Source organism: Panthera leo, chromosome B4 (genome assembly GCF_018350215.1).
Source record: "Panthera leo isolate Ple1 chromosome B4, P.leo_Ple1_pat1.1, whole genome shotgun sequence".
Lineage (NCBI taxonomy): Eukaryota > Metazoa > Chordata > Mammalia > Carnivora > Felidae > Panthera > Panthera leo.
This window is the reverse complement of record NC_056685.1, coordinates 77,943,489-77,963,314: the sequence shown is the minus strand read 5'-3', so window position 1 is coordinate 77,963,314 and position 19,826 is coordinate 77,943,489. Positions and strand designations below refer to the sequence as shown.

General features: G+C 46.7%; 1 protein-coding gene across 2 annotated transcripts in view; it reads right to left on the bottom strand.

The window, feature by feature from the left end:
• SCN8A (sodium voltage-gated channel alpha subunit 8) overlaps positions 1-19,826 on the bottom strand; it is a 119,195-nt gene that overhangs the window by 5,943 nt on the left and 93,426 nt on the right. For both annotated transcript variants that reach the window (XM_042946586.1, XM_042946587.1), the window contains exons 20-25: positions 14,351-14,473; positions 8,295-8,579; positions 6,372-6,425; positions 5,776-5,913; positions 4,703-4,807; positions 2,000-2,270 (exon numbers count right to left, since the gene is read on the bottom strand). In XM_042946586.1, coding sequence (XP_042802520.1) covers positions 2,000-2,270; positions 4,703-4,807; positions 5,776-5,913; positions 6,372-6,425; positions 8,295-8,579; positions 14,351-14,473 — 976 coding nt within the window. The remainder of the gene's footprint in view (positions 1-1,999; positions 2,271-4,702; positions 4,808-5,775; positions 5,914-6,371; positions 6,426-8,294; positions 8,580-14,350; positions 14,474-19,826) is intronic.

The following is a 19,826-nucleotide window of genomic DNA, read 5'->3' as shown; positions in this document are numbered from 1 at the left end:
TTTTAATGTCTCAATTAAGTCATAACCGGTGACTGTAAGAAGTCAGGTGACATCTGTAAAACTTGCATTCCGTGTCCGGTGGGCAAGTGAGGCTTCAGAAAGAAGATGCCAGCCTTTGATTTTATATGCTGAATGTATACTTGTCCCCAGAGAAGAGGGGAGAAGGATGGGTAGGCGGCACTCCAGGCAGCAGGAACATCACTTAAGGCGGCTTCTAGGAGGTTCCAGGGCTAGTTTTATCCCAATTCCTCTTACTTTAAAACGATAATTTCTATTCTTTTGTTTCTGAACAAATGAATACTATTTAATAAAAAATCCCAATCATCAAAACCAAAACTATTCTTCCTCTTTATTTTTGAGTATCATCTGAGGAGAGGATGCATGGTTTGGTCTGTGGGTTTCCCATCCCACTCAACGATGGGTGGGCAGAAAACATTCTGGGCGACAGGGCGACACTGTCCAAAGTAGGTTGCGGGGGAGGTTAGGAGTGGGGGTTTGAGGCCGGGGGCTGGACCTGAACCCCTGCTCACTGGCTTACTAGCTTCATGTCTTGGTCACTGCTCTGTGCCTCAGCTCCTCATGACGCTCAGATGGTTGCCATGAGGACTATAGGTGTGAAAACAAGTAAAGCACTTAGAAAGATGACCGGCACAGGGGCACCCGGGTGGCTCGGTCAGTTGAGCGTCCGACTTCAGCTCAGGTCATGATCTCACCATTCGTGAGTTCGAGCCCCACATCGGGTTCTGTGTTGACAGCTCGAAGCCCGGAGCCTGCTTCGGAGTCTGTGCCCACCCCCCCCACCAACTCCCCAAAATAAATAAACATTAAAAAATTAAAAAAAAAAGGTGACTGGCACATAGTAGTTCCATTAAAACATGAGATACCGTTCACATTACTTGAAAAGAGGGTGTTGTGGTTAAATACAGATAGGATGGTGTGTTCAACAATTCTTTACTACAGGGCTTCAAAAACCTTCTATAGGCTAACGTGCTCTGTGACGTTCCGAAGGGAAATTCAGCGTACAGTGTGGCCCAAAGTAATTTCATCATGGGGTTATTTTCTTGTGGGGGAGAAGAATGGGGCTAAGGCTTCATGCAACAGCACGCTTTTGGACGTGCTGCTGCAGAGGACAGAACTAGAAACTGACACAGGCCAAGGGGAAGGCCGGCTGCCTTCGGGAGCCCACAGTGGCCACCTTGCTAAGCCAGACTGGCCACCAGCTCTGGGGCTGGTTCCCGCAGGCCTCGGGCACTCTCTCTCTGCCAGCCTATGCCAGTTAAACCTACCTGGAAGCAAGCCAGTGTTTCACCATTTGAGATGCCTCCTTAGGAAGGCAAGGAAACGTTCTGGGAGGCCAATGAATAGGATACCGTTTTCTCTGCCTGCCAGGGTATCACCCCTTCCATGCCTTTAGGTTGAAGCGAAATGTCACACAGTTGCTATTAAGATCCAGCCTCTTAAGTTAGGCTGCTTCTTGGGCCGTCATAAGGATCAAATGAGATAATCATGCCAGTGAAGAAACTCTCAAACTATACCCGCACACAGGAAAACCTCAGTAAAATGAGCACCGCCTTCGCCACCAGAATGCCCTCAGGCCATTTTCATTACTATTCAGCCTCACAATCTCTTGCCATTCCTTTTTCCACTGCTATTGCAGCCACAGTTCTTTTCTTTCTTTCTTTTTTTTTTTTTTACGTTTCTTTTACCTCCCCTGTTGACTTTAGACTCCTTGAAAGCAAACCGCCAAATCGAAATCAATCGTCTCCCCCCCTTCAACCAGGGAATTTATAATCCAAGACTACTACAAACACACAGAAGAGACTCACTGACCACGTGACCCACTGGGCAGGCCCACGGGATGACTTAGGGATGCACACGGGCTCCAGCCGTTAGAGTAGGGGGCCCGCACTTCACACCCGTGGAGGCGGCTGCTCTCCCAGGAACCTCATGCTCAAGGCCAGTCAGGTCCCCTTCCCCTTCCCTCTCCCGTCCCACTTACCCACAATGGAGAGAATGACTACCACAAAGTCAAAGATGTTCCAGCCAATGGTGAAGTAGTAGTGCCTCAAGGCAAACATTTTGAGCACACACTCACAGGTGAAAAAGATGACGAAGACCAGGTTAATCCAGTAGAGAATGTTTTCCATCTGTTTGCTCTGTGTATCTGTCTCCACCATCATTGTCACCATGTTAAGGCAGATGAGCATCATGATAACAATATCGAAGGCTTGCTGGGTGACAAAATCGAAGATGATACCTTGGATTTTGTTCTGGGGGCAGGGGGGAGGAAAGATACAAGAGCATTCGTGAGAACCTTTCTGAGCGGACCGTGGAAGCCGCCATCCTGTTCGTCAGAGGAGTCGCCTTTCTGGCCAGCTCTATCCCGCTGCTCTGTCGGGAAATCAGGAGCACGGACGGACCCCGACATCAGTCTTCACCTCCCCAAGAGTTTTCTAAAACTGTCATTCTCTGTTCTGTGTCGTGTCTACGCCATCACACACTTCTAGGCGTCTTCCTGCCTCGCCGACTGCTCCTGTTCAGTCCGTTTTGCCGGCCATGTCTTCCCTGACTTCCACTCTTCTTTCTCTACTCTCCCCAGGAGAGCTCATCTATTCCTACTGCGTACATAGCACCTTTGTACGTCATTTTCTTAAATCCTTTCCTCTGAATTCCTGTGTTGCTTTCTCGACATCTCAAACCTAACAGGTCCTTCCCTTGCCCCTCACCCAACCCACTCCTCTCTTCTCCCATCTCAATCGTGTACCCAGTCTCCAAGCCAGAAACCCGAGGGTCACCCTTGTCGCTTTCCTCTCCCTCTCCCCTTGCCTGATGCGCTGCAGGTCCTACTGATTCTCCTGAGCCCACCCACTTCACCCCGCTTCTGTCGGCCCTTCTCCGGCCCAAGCACCAGTACCTTCTGTCTGGACTTCTGGAAGTTTCCTGACTAGTCTCCCTGCTTCCTCTCTTGCCCTCATCCAACATGGTCTTCACACAGTAGCAAGTGTGATGATTTAAAAACATAAATGCACCACATCCCTCTTGACTTAAAACCTTTCAATGGTTTTCCATTGGGCTTGCAATGAAATTCCTATTGTTAGCCTGGCTGAGAGATGCCTCTCACAGCCTCATCCTGCTAATCTCATGCCCCCTCCTCTCGGCCATTACCACTTGGCCATACTGATGCTTTCTGCTTTTAGAACCTCATTTGCTTTTCCAGGTTCTCCTCCCCTAACATTCTGGCTCCTTCTCATCTATCCAAGTAGTCCTTCCCTACTTCCCTTTCTCTGACTACTCTGTTCAAGTAGATCCCCCACCCCAAGCCTCCACGTTCTCTGTCACGGCCCTCCACGGAATATTGTTTTTCTCCCAACATTCCACACTGTATTGTAGCTGTTCACTTACTTACTACCTCTAGCCCCTCTGTATCATAAGCTCCATTGACAACAGGGTCTGAATTTTGTTCATCACTTTGGGGCCTAGTGCCTGGAATGCAGGAGGGGATCTAGAACTATTTGCTGAATGAGGGCCGATCACTCTTTATTAATGTCTCCTACCATATTTTAGAGTGGACGAAAATATACTCAAGTTCCCGTGTGCAAGGGCCTGAACGGAACTTCAGACATGTTAACCCTCTCCCGTCTCCTTAGTCTCATTTCCATCACAGGATGGAAACTCTGACATCAGGGAAATACAAAAAACATTCGCTTTTTTAAGATCGCCCTGATTTTGTCAACTAACTTGAATTTAAATAAATAAATTTTCAAAAAATCTCCCTGACTTTTTTTTTTTTTTTCGAAAGAACCTAGGCACTTAAACTGATGCTTACTTTCAGGATCACTTTTAACTTGTCGGTTTTCAAACCAAGGGTTTCCTTTCCCTTGGAAGTCGATGAGGCAAGTAAGCCAGGCAAGCCCCAGGGTGTGGGGTTACATAGGGAAAATGCTCTGGGACTCCCAGTCTTGATTCAAAGGAGCTCTACTTTTATTTTTACAAATGAGACTGCCAGATAAGCTTTTATTTTAGGGTTGTGCCATTTTTAAATAAAAAGTTACTTTATATGAAAGTTACAGAAGATGGAACTTTGAGCCTGGGGCTTATGTCCCACCCCGCTGGGTATATGGCTTCAGGAGCAGTTATCTGCTCTGAAGCAAGGGAACGGCCACCACCAGAAGGGCAAAGCGGAATCCCAGTGCCCGAGTCTGTTTTACAAAAGGCTTGGTTCGAGACAGAAAATCAGGACATCAGACCCCTAGTTTCACCCTCTTCTGCTCCCACAAATAGCCAGAGTATTACTTTCTCTTGGGAAGACTTCCTTGTTGGGTAGAGAACTGAGAAGACAGTGACCACGCCCTATCTTGTACTGGTAGGAAAGAGGTCAGCTTTCATTTTCACTGTCCTTTGTTAATTTTTAGTTTCTCTTAAAACATCTCTCTACCAGTGCCAGAGCCAATGTGGCTATATAACATGCTGATTCTCTGCTGCCGCCCAAGGAAGTCTCAGAGGAAAGGTCGAGCACAAATATCAAAGGCATCCCGTACCTTTATCTCTGTTCTGCTGTTTTCCCCAGGTCCTCTGGGCGGAGCAGCTGGGAGAGGATCAGAGGGCACAGGCGGCTCATCACTTACCCCTTTGTTTCCTTTGCAATAACCCTACCAGTGTCTTTTCCGTATGGGGTCTCACTCGGCCCTTGGCCTGCACTCACCAGGGGGCGGGGAATGGGTTTCTGTGGTTTCTTTGAGCCCAGCTTTTTCATGGCATTGTAGTACTTCTTCTGTTCTTCAGTCATGAAGATGTCCTGACCTCCAAAGTAAAGGAAGAAAGAAGAGAACGAACTGTTACAATAGGCTCTCGCATGCTGTGGTTTGGACCTAAGGTTCAACCCTAAGCACTGAGGGGGGGCCTTACCCCCTTACCTCTCCAGAGGTCAGTTTGGCTAGTAGCCCCCTAATGAGGTAGACCTGGGACAACTATTCTAATTCAAAGGAACGCCAGCCTCTGTCCTCGGCTTGGGATTCCTGAGACCTGCCAGTGGCCGGGCACGAGGGAGATGGACTATCCAGCTGTGGGCCCTCCGGCAGGGGACACCCAAGGGCAGAGATGCTTGCACCTCACTGGTTCATACATATCTTTTGGACCTGCTTTCCTGATAAAATTATAAAAAAAAACAAGCATTTTAAAATGAAAGGATTTTCAAGTCCCGGTTACTAGCCCGGGACTAATTTCCGACGATATTAAACCTTCAGAAATCCGAGCGCAAAAAAGCAACGTGGGGAGTTCCTTGACACAGTCTTGTTTCGTAAAATGGACGACAGGAGTCAGTGCTTCAGTTTGTTTTGGAAAATCGTTAACCATCTGGAGCAGTAAGTAAGTGAACTTTCCGAGGATGGGCTCTCAAACCCCAGTTTGCTAGGGGTGCCCAGGGATTACCACAGGTGATTACGAGTCCAGACACTCTCCATTTCTTGCTATTCACCTGCCGCTTTCCTTTTCACCCGTGACTAGACCCTCTCTGACCTTGCTTCCCTCTGGTTGGATGCCAAACCCAGTAAAGGCTTCAACAATCGCGAGTAAATGTGGTAAACCGCATACTGTGAAATCAAGCCCCCCGAGAGAAAAAGTTGGGGGCGGGGGCTAACGTCTAGGGGGCCGGGGCCACAGTGAGGCGATGATGTGCATTTTAGAGAAAGAGAGGCATTTTCTTTCTAGAGATAGGGATAGAAGTGCCTCTCATCTGAGTTGACCTCTGGCCACTGGTAATGAGGGGAGGAGACCTATCTTTTTCTTTTGTTGATTGAAGTTATCAATGATGACACCAATGAACAGGTTCAGGGTGAAGAAGGAGCCGAAGATGATGAAGATGACAAAGTAGATGTACATGTAGATGTTGTCCTCATACTTAGGCTGCTGGTCAGGCTGGCAAAGGACAGGAGGGAAAAAGCAGAGCATCAGTTCCTGGAGTGGGATCAGGTGGGGGATTCTGACATGCCAACGCCATCGGCCATAACAGACCACCTGAGCTGCTGTACAAGCTGCGGAGAGGGCGCTCTACATTCTCCCTGCCTGTTCCCTCTGCCACACTGGCAGGCCCTGCCCTGGGGAGCACTGGTGGGGTGAATATGCAAATCGTGAGGCGAGGGGGCGGGGGAGGGCTGTCCCCCAGGAGCCACATTTCTGTCAGCGGGGAAAGGCAACAGCCTGATCATCCAGAGCCAGTGTAAGGGAGTGATGACTGACTGAGAGGAGGAGAGCAATCTGCAATCGGTCAAACAAGCAAATACGTGTCCCGACCCGCTCTCTCTTGGTAAGCGCCACCATGCTGCCTGCTTTCTAACCGCCTAAGTAGGCTGTGGTTTCGCCAGGTGTATCCTTACCTTTCGGGAGTCTACAGCTGCATACATGATGTCCATCCAGCCTTTGAAGGTTGCCTGGCAAACAGAGTCAGTCATTAGACTGTGCCTGTTAGGGGGTAGGTGGGAGTCTAGGCAGGGGTCCCAGAGGCCAGGCTCAGGTTCAGCAGAACACAAGACGGAGTTTGGGCACAGCCTCACAAGGACACAGAATTTCCTATTTGTTAACACGGGTCCCCAGGGGGCTTTGTCTAAGTCCCTGAAAATAACATCAAAGTCTGGCAGAGAAACACGTTGATAATGGTAATTGGATGAATACTTTCACAAAAGGTCTTTAAAATGGGTCTGAGAAGGTTGCCTAGAGCTGGGGCAAACTCACATTTATGAATGAGTGGCGGGACTCCACTTGAGGGTCCTGAGAACTTAGCCTAACACTGAGGAGTCATTTTTTACGATGGTGTTAAATAAGCAAGGGGGGTCTGAAAACCTCAAAGTTGCATTAACATAAAAATAAAATAAACACAAAAACAAGGCCAGAACTTTCCCCCTACTACTATACACATTTAGCCTATGGCAATGGCAATCCTGGCTTCCTCACGAGCAGCCCTTCCTAACCCACTCTCCTTCAATCTACTCTACCTAGCCTCATTCTGGAAACAAATACGGCCAAGCAATCCAGTATTCTCTATGTTTTCTTATTGTTCTATTTGCTTTATATATTCAACCAGATTCAAAGCTTTTTGCGGGGCACGGGCGGTTCTTTATTGATCAGATGGCCTGAGCCGTGCCATGCACAGCACCTTGCACCTGGTGGGACTCTAAATACAATGTCTGACTGGCTGACTGATGTGTACTGCTCTCCTGGAGCTGCTCCAATTCAGATTCAATTTGTGGGTCCAATTTCTCCAACTGGGATAAAACAACAAAAGCCTCTGGATAAAGCACTGCTTATTCTATTAACTTTGCCTCCTAATACTAGCTAACAGTAAGTGTGCACTATCTGTAAGGTCAAGTTGAAGGCTTCACCTGCATTATCCCATTTAATACTCCCAACGGCTATATGATATAGGCACAGTTGTGACAGTAACAAAAATACCCAATAGCAAAGGCCATTAATTAAGCACTGCTATGTGCCAGGCATTCTGCTGAGAAATTCTAATAAATTATCATGAATCCTCTTAACAGCGGTGCAAGGTATTATTCCCGACATTTAAAAGAAAAAGAAACAGCCCCAGGGAAGTCGAGTATTTTGTCCAAGGTTACATATCCAGTAAACATCAGAGTGGGGCTCAAACCTACATCTGTCTAACTCCAAAGCCTAGGGGCTTTCCCTGCATCATACGGTCTTGTCAAACATTCCAAAAAAGACTGGTAAGGGTGGAAGAGAAAACTAGACAAGATGGCACGCTATGTAATTAAAATAAATCCTTTCTTACTGCGATACATTAATTTGAGACTTTTCTCTCGGGATTGAGCTGACATGGGCGGCAGCATCCTAGCACTGCCCCCATCCTTTTCTTTAGTTAGTTTAGTGTAGCTGTTATACAGGAATATCCTGCTAAATCAAAATTGTTTTGTTTTTGTTTTTGTTTTTTTTTTTGTGGTGGTGGGCTGTGTCTATGTACTTACCTTCTTTTTTTGTTTTTCCTTTCTCCTTAAATACATACTCCATCCTGGAGAGAGAAGCTGATCTCTCTGCAGGAATCTATTTGCTGTTGAGCAGGAGTCTGCTCTCGAGCACAGTGAAAGATAACCTTTGAGTGAGGCCTTGGGGAAGTCAGAATTCTCAGGAAAGGTGTCTCCCTGGAACTGGTGTGGGAAATGGCATTGTTGTCTGTGACCTACTAAGAGTAATCTTGATTCTGAATGTCGGACTGAGAAGGAGCCAAATGCGATTTCTGCTAGCTGTCTGAATTTCACAGGACTGAAGAAAAGAGCAACACTTACCACTTGAAGAAGTGCCAGATATCCTGCCCCAACGTTGTCGAAGTTGATCTTCACGTTCTTCCACCTGATTTCGGTGTTGTTCCCCTCCATGAGCTTTTCACAATCGGTTTTATTGTTGACATCTTCAATTTCAAATCGGATTTCAGAAGTCTCATTAAAGCAGTAGTGATACTTTCCCGCAAACAGGTTAACTCCCATGATGCTGAAAATCAGCCAGAAGATGAGACACACCAGTAGCACATTCATGATGGAGGGGATGGCGCCCACCAAGGCATTCACCACCACCTGCATTGGAAGGGGGAGGTCGCTGAGTGTTGGAAGTAAGAGCAAGCACATTCTTTTGATTTCCAGGAGGGGAATGATACTGTGTGGCTTGTTCTGACTACAAAAACATCGTGTTCCCTTTGGAGTCAGGGTAACAGGACAGATCCACAAGTAGGACCAAAATTTTCTAAATCTGTAAGATGTAGTTTGACGAATTCCAGTAAATTACGTATTTATTTCATCTAACTCGAATTCCCCTGCCCAAGTTGACCTAGGTCTTCTCTCCCAGGTTCCGGCCTGGGACCGAAAAAATTATTTCTTAGTCTAGTCTCCCTTCTTGCCAACTTGTAAAATATGCCCCCGTGGGGAATCTGATTTCAAGCTCACCAGTTGCCTTTCAACAGACATTCCCCCTCTGCAAAACAAGGTAGAATTGTTCAAAATCACAGAGAACTACTCTTTGGGGTTAGCAGGGAATCAGTCAATGGTACATAAAGTCTCTTTTATGCAAGGCCAGTTATCTTAGTTCAGGCAATAGCTGAGCATGCATATTTTGCAGGCTCAAGAAAAAAAAAAAAGCTATATTCCCTCTACCAAACAGAATAAAATAAAATCTGAACAGATCTATTTTTCACTCAAGGTTCACTACTCTTTTTCAGTTTTTTTCCTGAATTGGTAGGCTTCGAAATCTAAGAGTCACCCCTGTTTGGCTAATGCTGATTGATATCTCTCTGCTCAATCCAGGGCCAGACTCAACTCTTCACGATGTATTCGAAATAGGAATGACTTATGTTTTCTGGACAGTTTTGGGTTAGATTGCTGCTCTTGAAACCCCAAAACCAGCATATTGCTAAAAATCACTGACTGCAGTTAAACTCAGGAATGAAAAAAAGCAAAGGGAAAAAACTCTTCAGGAATCAAAGTTTCTGGGTTGTTTTTAACTTTGATTTTGATTCACACTATGGGTGAGACTAACTAGACAACACTCCTACTGTGCGGCAGATTTCACTAGGGGAGTTCAGAGGGGCGTCCAAAAATAGCACTTCAGCAGGCTGGGACAGAAAACAAGGCTGGTGTTCATTCTGCCCTGATTCTTACTTGCTGTTGTCTTAAGCGGGACTGCTAAGGCCCAGAAAGGCGACCCTGAAATGGGAAGAATGTGTCTTTCTTTTTCTAATATCCTAGGAAAATTAAAATGGAGTTAAAATAAAACCAGTGGATATAAACGCAGCTTTCTAATGTTTGTTAGAAGGAGGTGAGAAGTGTCACCATGTTGCGGCATCAGCAGGGAAGAGGCAAGGGCACTCTGCCAATAAGCACAGCATCAAAAGGGCCAAAAGGGCTGTGCTGCAGAAGGAACGGCAGGGGGCAGCTCTGGGCTCTATTTGACTTGGGTTCGGGTTTTCCTTCTCTTCTGTTCTTGCCTTACATTGCAATGTCACTCACAGGAATGTGTGGCTGAGAAGAGCTGTTCTGTCCTATACAAAAAAGGCAAAGATACTCTACTGAGGAGTCACTCTCCTTTAGATTAAAATATTAGTTTTGTGTTTCTCCAATTCACAGATGAAGGCCTTTAGATTGAGAGGTAGTTATTTCTTAATTCTTAGACCAAGAAATCTCTTTTAGATTTAATAGCTCTGTCATTAGTATAAAATGGTGATCCTTCCACTGTTCGTTACTTTGAGGGAGGCAAGCCAGAATATCTGAAATCTGGAAAATCCCCAGTGTTATTTTGGAGAATGATATTCATATTTATTTATTTATGTTACCAAAGTTGGCGGGTGGTCAGATCTGAATTTTACCTCATTCTATAGTTGCTCTCACCCTTTGGTGGAGCACCAGAAAGCAATGAAATGTGCAAATGAATAGGCAAGAGGAGGATGATCTATAAACGGAATAATCATTTCTCGGACGGTAAGCGAGTAGATTATCAAGAATTCAGAAGCTCAAGTCTATGCGATAGCATTTTGGAAGAGAGCTTAGGTGAGAGATCATGACCTATTAGACCATCATGAGTGTACAGCAGGGAAGTAGCCCCAAAAGATTTGCAACCTAGAAATGCTGCATTTTATCTCAATTCTGAATCCACTTCCTCTACGAAGTCTTCTATCTTAACCCAGTCTAACCTGTCCTACAGTGTTAAAGTTACAAAGTGTTACAGTTAAATATGCAGTAATATTTATAGCAGGGAAGAATAATCAGCTAATTAACAAAGTGACCTCTTCCCGCTTTTATACTCATAGATCGGATTAAAAGAATCAATAGATGGAAGTATTTATGGAGCCTTGTTCTTGGATACACAGGACATAAAAATCCTATAAAATCCAATAAAACCCATTTACACGATGTAAATGTACTTTCAATTGTTCATTATAAACAAAGAAAAACTTCTTAGATTAGTTGTAGGAATTGAATAGTAAACAGTTGATGAAATTTACTAATAATTCTTCCTGGCTGTAGACATTAGCTAGTAGTGGGAACTGTTGAACTGTGCTCCACATAAAATTGTCCTTGTGCTGATATTCTCAGCAAGCAAAGGGCAAGAAACCACGCTTTCTTGAACTCTCACACTATAGGTAAATATAAATGACAATTCAAGTTTCCACGGGCAATCACTTCATAAATGGGTCCTTAATAACTCCCATGTTATTCTACATTGCTTTTAATTATGACGGACTTCACTGTTAAAAACTAGGTACAGAAACATTACTCAAAGTTTGGTTCTAGCAATCTGCACAGTTATTTTTTCCAACGGAAATTTATACTTAATGATTGATTCAAATCTCACTCGACTGATGAAAAAATTCCTACGGATACTAATTCTTACAGCATTGGTGTCTTCTCATAATGCCTAGAACATTATTGTTCATTAAATACTATAAAAATCTGTCAAACGGCTTTTAATATCTGGCAGAGGGAACATGGCTTTAATGGACAACTATGTACTGACAATCAACAAAAATGCATGCATGTTTCATAGCATTATGTACCCTCAAAAATTTAGTAGCACAGCAAAGTCTTTTAATGGAGATTACTATGGAGGAGAGAAAAGCAAAGAACTACATTAAGTATTCCTTTGCCAATAGCACGAGTGCTTCAATTTTCTGGTGTTTGGTTTGAGGAAGGAGAGAGGAAAGACTGTCCCAGGACAGGCTAGGGCTGTATGTTTCCTCCCAAAGGAAGGTCTGAGCCGATCATTGGAGCAGCACAGTGACAGTGGAGCCCACCTGCATTGATGGTATTTGGTTTGAGAAGATTTCTTATTTTCTAAGGATAATCTCTCAGTGTTGGTACGGAAGAACCCACACCGAAGAATGGAAAACATACGGCCCCACAGAAAAGTAACTCTCATATAAAACGTATACACCTAACTCTGTTTATCACTGGGACACTTACTATAAGCTCAGGCAGATTCAATCTTTTCTTCTTGCAGTTACTCTTCTGCAGAAGGGCTGGGGAACTGCAGGGCAGGGTGGGATCCCGAGCCCTCTCCGCCACCCAACCAGAGGTGGACAGTGCTGGAGGCTGACCGGGGTCAACCAAACCAAATGACGATCCTGTATCAGAGCTGCCCTTACTGAACACTCATTGTTGGAAACCCTGGCTTTGGGCTCAAACTGGTCTTTGCTCAAATTATCTTACTCGAAAAAACCTTGAGGGAGAGGTTGCACTCTCAAATGCTTTTTCAAAGAAAACTTTCTGCTCTTCTGATCACCGCTTCTGGACCTCTGGGTTCCTAAACGACTTGAAAGTTGGCAACCGAAAGTTTGGAAGGAATAAAAACTGTGAGTCCAGGGAAGGGGGAGGGGCTAGAGAGAAGAGGTGTGGCCAGCAAAAGGGCTCACGCGACCAGATTATTGGAATAAATTCCTCCTGAGCACACTGGCACCAGCTGGTCAACGCGGACTACTTCTGCCATGGGCTAGGACTGGCAGTGATGAGCATCCGGATGGAGAAAGTAGCAAGGGTCAGTTGGGGACTTTTTTTCTTGGACTTCCTTCAGGTATTACCGGTCTGGTTTTAGGAGGCCCAGGATCACTGCTGGGGGCTGTGGAGGGGCACAGGCTACTGGGCTCGGCTGCCATGGGGCAAGTACTGTCTGCAACAGCCTTCTTCAGGTCCTCAGCATCCCGGTCACCGAAACAGATTATCAACACTCTAACAAAACTGATGGGACTTATTTAAAAAATGTAACCAGCGCTTTCTGAAAAAAGTGGGAAGGCAAGGGAGGAGGGGAGAGCACTGCAATCCTACGTCTGAAGACTTGGACACTTTGAACTATACTCTCTCTCCCTAAACCTGGCCTGAACATAACAAAGACCTTACTGCACACATTCTGAAATCTCTCTTATCGGTGGGAGAAAGACACTCCCAAACTCTGGTTTGTTTTTTTAAGTTAAAGTAAGTCTGTGTGGCTGTGGAACCGACCTCCCTGCGGATGCTTTCAGGCGGGCTGCAGAAAGCTTATACCCAGTAAAGCACACTGTGACTGTGCTACCGAAGAAACGCAATTTGTTGTGAGAAGCATTTGACTGAACAAACAGAATAAAACCCCCAAATCGCAGCAAAATTTCCACCTTCCTGGACGGCCGTGGGTGGCTCTGTGCAACGGTGGCCAGGGATCACAGATGAGGAACGCACAGATGAGGAGCACTGTCCTGGTACCTAGTTTCTCCAATTAGCCTTGCTCCCTGGGGACCACGGGAACCATTTAATTTTTATTCCTACATTTTGAGATTCCGTCATTTAAAAACACATCCTCTGGTTTGCTCTCCTGCATGTATTCAACATCTGAATCGAAACGAGTTTTCTTGGTCTCGTTAAGTATAACAGACCTCTCTGATTACCACAGGACAACTATCACCACCAAAAGCCAGTTGCCCACTTGATTTTAGGAAGTTGACTTTTTAAGGTGTGCGTGCGTGTGCGCATGCACACGCACGCGCAGTGTTTCTGAACCAAGAGAGACAGCAAGAGGGAGCCTCGTTCCTAAGTTGGCAGGGTGACAGCACCTTGCCCCGTTGGGATTCGGGTGGAGTATCACCAAAGCAGGAATAGCAGAAATTTCAGGAGAACTAGCTGATGGTCATCTGGTGTCGTACGTGATTGTCCTTTTGACTGTGTCAGGATAGGGGACCACAGAGCGTGGACAGAGGGGTGGGGGGGGGGGTGAGGAGGAAAGCTTTGCTATCAGACAGAGGCTGCCAGTCCTTATGGGACTGGGCTGAGAACAACAAGGTGCAATAAGAGGAATCAGAATAGAAAGAAAAGCATTTCTTTTCCCAGGGCTATGCCAAATTCCGCTCCATTCCCAATTCCAGGCCTGCCGTCATGCCTTCCAGCCCCTTCTCAGACGCTTTCTCAGCGACTGCAAGGCCACAGTCCCCACCTGGCTGATGCCCCTATATGGCACTCACCCTGCCTGCAGCCTCTGCTTTTCAGTGGGTCTGTGGGTTACAATTCCCCTTCTTTGCACCTGGTGATTCTCCCTATTAAAACCAACAGCCCAGAAAGCCGCCCCGAGTGCTACAGGTAAGCCAGGCCGAGTGAGAACAGCCAGCGTTAACATGTTCTGCGATGGCACGTTGTTGGGGTGGGGCCCATATTAATGTGATGAGGCAGCTTGATGCGACCCCCTCGCACAGGGCAGGTGCGGGGAGCGAGTGGAGGATCAAATCAGCAGCTGCATCACAGTTCGTGTCTGAATGATCTTCCCACCATGTGATCAGTTCTAGCATGCGTAAACAGTTTCCATCAGCATGCAGAAGGATCAGCTGCTCTTAGTTTCTTACCCTCATCCCTTCAAATCGTGATAAGGCTCTTAAGGGTCTCAAAGCTCTTAGGGTCCTAAGGGACTTTATGGCACCTAGTTCCGAGTAGCCCAGGGCATTAGCTATAAGGCTGACTAAAGAGACCTACACGGAAACAGAAGAGAAAAACAAAAAACAAAAAAGGAAACAAAACAAAACAAAGGAAAAAAAAAAAAGAAAAAAGAAAAGAGGTTCCAGAGTGTTAGAATAAAGCCCCTAGCACTGATTACACAGATTGGGCCCCCCCCACCCCCAGGTAGAGAGAGAGGGTAACACCAGCTGCCTACTTCAACTTGGACTCAAACGACCTGAAAGGAAAGGAGGTTGAGAGGCAGAAGAAAAAACACAAGGGGAAGAGAAACTCGAGAGGAGGCAGTAGAACATACATACAGGTTGGCAAAGGGAGGAGGCTGAAGGGAGAGGGGGAATGAGGACGTTCCATTGGAAGGAGAGGAGCCTGAACAGATGACAAAAACCTTACCCTCGCCCTTTACAGCCTCTGCAGCTCCCAGAAGTTGCCATTAAATTAAGCCAGACAAACTTAATGGTACCTATGGAAAAGAATACAGATAAATACACACACTCCACACAAGCTGCCCCCGCCTCAGCTCATTCACCGCGGATTTCCAACAGGGACAAGCTCTCTTGCTGCTGGTTGGCGAGAAACCATTTGCTGGAGAACGTGACGAGTTACCACATCAACAAAGGAAACACGTCCAGTAAGCGCCACGGTGGCTTGGCAGTTCCCGGGACGAAAAGAACCAAAGGAAGCGATTTCTAGACAGAGTTTTGGCCCCACGAGAACTCACTTAAGCAATTTTTTTCTCTCTCACTTTCAACTATAATAATCCGTCCATCTTTGAACTACAACCATGACTCCTTCGCGGCCGTGAGGACTTGGGCAGGGGGTGGGGAGGCTGGCGGTCTGAAAACTGAACCCATGCTTTTCCTTGTGATCCCCATTCTTTCTCTCCAGAACAGCTCCAAAGGAACCGGCCTCGGGTCTGTCCTTTCCAGGACAATCTTCTGCTCTCATCATTAGAAAAATGGCTGGTAGGATTCTTGGAAGAATTTAAAACATTTACGGGTGAGGAAATGGAGACCCATACACCAGTGTCACATGGGCAGTTCTGGAGCCAGGAACAGGGAGGGACCCACTCTCCTGCTTCCCAGGCCAGAGCCCCTTCCTCCACAGAGAGTTCACCCCTCCCCCTGGCAGGTAAAATGAAGTTATCTCAAGAGAGGACTGTTGGAATCTGAGTAATATGGAGTTGACTAAATTGCCAGACTGGGGAGAAGTCTGCAGGTCTCCAGGCCTGCAGTCGTGACGGTCAAATGCCCTCCTGCTCTTCCAGAGACAAACTCACTGTGTTCTACCAGGGAGCTCAGAGCTGTTACCACGTGGTCCCGGAACACTGGATGCCAAGCATACTAGGGCGGCCTAGGCCTGAACTGGGAGGCCTGAGCAAACCTCCCACCAAAGGAAACTACCTTTAGCTGATCAAATCCTAAAATGTCTGGCCTCTGCATTTCTTGGAACAGTCTTTCCCTTGTCCTGCACCACCCAATTCTGGGATAGGTTCAGATGTTCCCATCCATCATTCTTAAGTTCCCTCTCCTGGGAAATGGCGGTTACAGCCCTGCTCAGCCTAAATTGGTACGTGAAAGCAGAGTTAGAGGAGAAAAATGGAAACAAATGATAACTGGGTTTCGGTTGTTGATTTTTCTCTCTAGCCAAGGGCTTTCATTCTGGATCTTGGAACTGTACAGAACCCTTTTAAAAAGAATTTCTTCCTTCCTTCCTTCCTTCCTTCCTTCCTTCCTTCCTTCCTTCCTTCTTCCTTCCTTTCTTTTTTTATAATTAAGCGGCAGGACTGGCAGGAGGCAGAAGGAGGATGTCAGTGACCTAGGGAGGGAAAGGGTGAGCAGGCTCAAAGATTTGTTTTTAAAAAGGGGTGTGGCCCTTTATCTATGCACAGACTCATAATCCATCAGTGTAGGGATCTTCCCTGGAGCCCTGGGCAGTACCCAAAGCAAATCTGGGTACTATTAAAGCTTACTTCCTCACGTTCTTCGAGGGTAGATGGTTCACAGTTCAATTTCTGTCTAAAACAAGGGCCTCAAAAGCTTTATCTAGAACACAGTAGCACCAAACAATCATTTTGCCTCCATTTATCATTATCACTAAGAATCTACATGGAGGTATCTTTTGCCAATTATTGCCAGGTGCAGCCGACTCTTAACCCCAAACAATCTAAAATCACCAGATTCTTAGGCCTTAACAGGTACATCTGAAGGTGAACTATCCCATTCCGGCCAAGTGTCCTGAGTTCAAAATACCCCTGAGTCGACCTCATCCTGAGAAACTATGCCACGTAAAGAGTGCAAAACACTGAGGTTTGAGGGGCGTTGGGCCCCACACACGGCAGGAAGACCCCGGCTCTTCAAGGGGGTGGTTACTCTGATAACAAAGAGGCCTGAGGTGGGGAGAAGGATGGAGGTACAGATGCCAGTCTGGAGGTTGGCTCCAAACAGTGCTGAGATGATGTGCTGCTCAATTGATTAATCTAGCTAAGATCTCCCAAGGCAGGGTCAGCAAGGGTCCTATCTGGACTATTCCTTAGCTGCTGAGGGTGCTCTGACAATCCTTTGAGTCCCCATGTTCAACTCTCACTGGAGGTAATCAGATCATTGCTGAAAGTATACTTTGAGGAAAGAATCAAACCTGCAAAAAAGAAAGGAGTTGAGGGGAAGTCGAAATTCAGGGTGGCTGCAGGAATGGAAAAAAAGGGGACACTGGGTGACTTTTTCCAAATGATGTGGACATTTTCAAACGGAGAAGGTTTGTAATAGTCTGAATTCAGGACGAGTGGTCTCTGAAAGTTCCCATCCCTGGAACTGATATGCTGGCTAGCCTCCGGATATGATGTGGCAAATTTCCCTGGGGGAAAGATGACAAAATTCTTCTACCGGACAAGATCTCCAGTGCAGCCAAGGACCTGAGCAAAATAAAATACTGTCTCTGTTTGGGAACTCACATGGCTTATAACCAAAGAGAATTAACCTTGAAAGTTGTCCGGATTATCCCTGTGATTCTAAAAAGTACTCTTAGCAGGTTTAAGGAGCAACACAGAGGAATGAGACTCCATTAGGGACACAGACATAGTGTTGAGTAACAGATTCGGACATCTAGTCATTGGGGGATGACATGGGAGGAAGAGAGTCTCTCATAGATGGTGCTAGAGTAGGACCTAAAATTTATGCCTGCTGGATGTTCTAGAATGCCACAGGCATTAGACAGCAAAAACCCTGATCGTTCCAGCTGTGCAGGTGTCCTCTGGGCCTCATTGTGCATTTCTAAGTCGAACTCAGGAGTGGCAAACAGGGCAGCCACAGTATGGACTGGGGCTGCTCCCACTTAGCACATGTGGCTTCGTGCGTGGTTATTTGTGTTTTCAGGCCTTCAGAGAGAAGTGATCATGTCTTCTGCTCTCTGTATCCTCCACAGCACCTGGCGGGAGGCTTTGCACGTTGTGTGTGCTCAATAAACGTTTGGTACTAAATGCACCGTCCTGCCCAAGAGAAGTCAGTAGGTGGGAGGGTCCTGAGAGAGCCTTGTTCTCAGAATGCTGGGTGCCCATAAGCCTGGAATGAGGCCAGAGTGGTCCTGCGAGCTGGTGTGAGCGCCTGAGAGGCGGGGGCCATGCCTGCCTGCCCCTCGTGACCCACTCCGGCTTCTGGGACAACTCTACACAGGGATTGGTATTTGGCTTACATTTGTACAGAGATGTTCTCAGGAACCGCTGTCAGGTCTCAGGGCAATGTGAGAATCCGGCAACTCCCTAAAGCTCTCAGGGCAATGTAAGAATCCGGCAACTCCCTAAAGCTGGGTAGTTTATGGACTGCTGTCAATTGGCTACATGTCTGTCCATTTCTCTGCCACCCAGTATAAAAAGCGATAAAAGTGTGCTCTCTCACTCTCTCTAAAATCAATAAATATTTAAAAAAAAATTTTTTTTTTAAAGTGGAGGGGTGTCTGGGTGGCTCAGTTGGTTGAGCGTCCGACTTCGACTCAGGTCATGATCTCGCGGTTCGTGAGTTCGAGACCCGCGTCCGGCTCTATGCTGACAGCTCGGCGCCTGGAGCCTGCTTCCCATTCTGTGTCTCCCTCTCTCTCTGACCCTTCCCTATTCACGCTCTGTCCCTCACTCTCTCTAAAATAAATAAACATTAAAAAAAAGAGTACTTACTAAATAAATGGTGATGTGCAGGACCATCAACGCTTTTACCGGCTTATTTGGGTTCCAGAGGAAAGCGGGACACCTGATCAATAGCCTTGGCTTCTGGGGTTGTGCACCCCAGAGAGAAGAGAATCAGTAGCTCAGGTTGGGGCAGGGGCAAGAGGTAAAGGTCGTGGTGGGGAAGATCTGTTCTAAATCACAGCTTCCTGAGGGCTATTGGAAGTGTGGTAGTGGATTATCTATCTGAATTCTTGGAAGGCCCAGAAGATGAGGGGCTTTCTAGGACTCCCACAGATGTCCCACCTGACTCCAAGTGGTCCTGTTCTGTGGAAAGAGAGCTGGCCCAGTGTCACTTTAGTTCTCTGGGCCGTATCTCAAGCCCCTTCCTTAATTCTTAGAACCTAAGCTTTCCGTCTGTGGGGGGAAGAACCCTTCCATCGGAAGGGGTCTCATGTTGGCACCCTCCGGGGCAGTACCCGCTTGGATGCCTTCAAGGGCAGAGGGTGACTTCCTCACCTCATTTGGGCATCTTCCCAAAGGTTTGATTTCTGAAAAGGGAATGCAAATGGGAGCAGAGTGACAGCTCCTGGGAGTCCTTAACCACGGAAGCTGCAGACACCGTGTGGGAACAGGAATGCGTTTATAGAGCAGGGATCTCTGGTGCCGAGTGCTGGGCTCCTGCTTTCTGAGAGAGAGACTTCCATGCTGCTCTATTGTGGATCCCAGAGCCACTCTACAGGTAGTTTACTAGACAGCTGAGAAAACCTATATTCTAAATGTGCCAAGCCAGCCTCCAAACACTCCACTTTCTTGGCACTTAGCCCTCAGCAGGAAGTGAATTCTCCATAGGCCCTGGTCCTGAAATTCCCATTCACCCTTTCTTTCAAATGCTGATCGGCTAGAAGAAAAGAGCTTCAGTGATTACACAGAATAAGAAGCATTCATCATGGTTAGAAGCGCCAACAAGGAACAAGGGCTGGGGAGGAGGGGGTGAGAAATAGTTACAGATGATGCAGCTCCCACCCTGAAAAACAACACAGGAGGTAATGGGCACCAAGCCTTGCAGATGATCAGAGGCCACCAAGCCTTGGAGAGACGGTCTTGGAACCTGGAGGAAAAAAGGATTCTTTTAAGTTTGAGCACCACTGTGGAAATGGCAACGTGTGGGAAGAGGGCGGGGTATTCTGGTGTGAACTCTGTCTCTTCTGGATAGACTG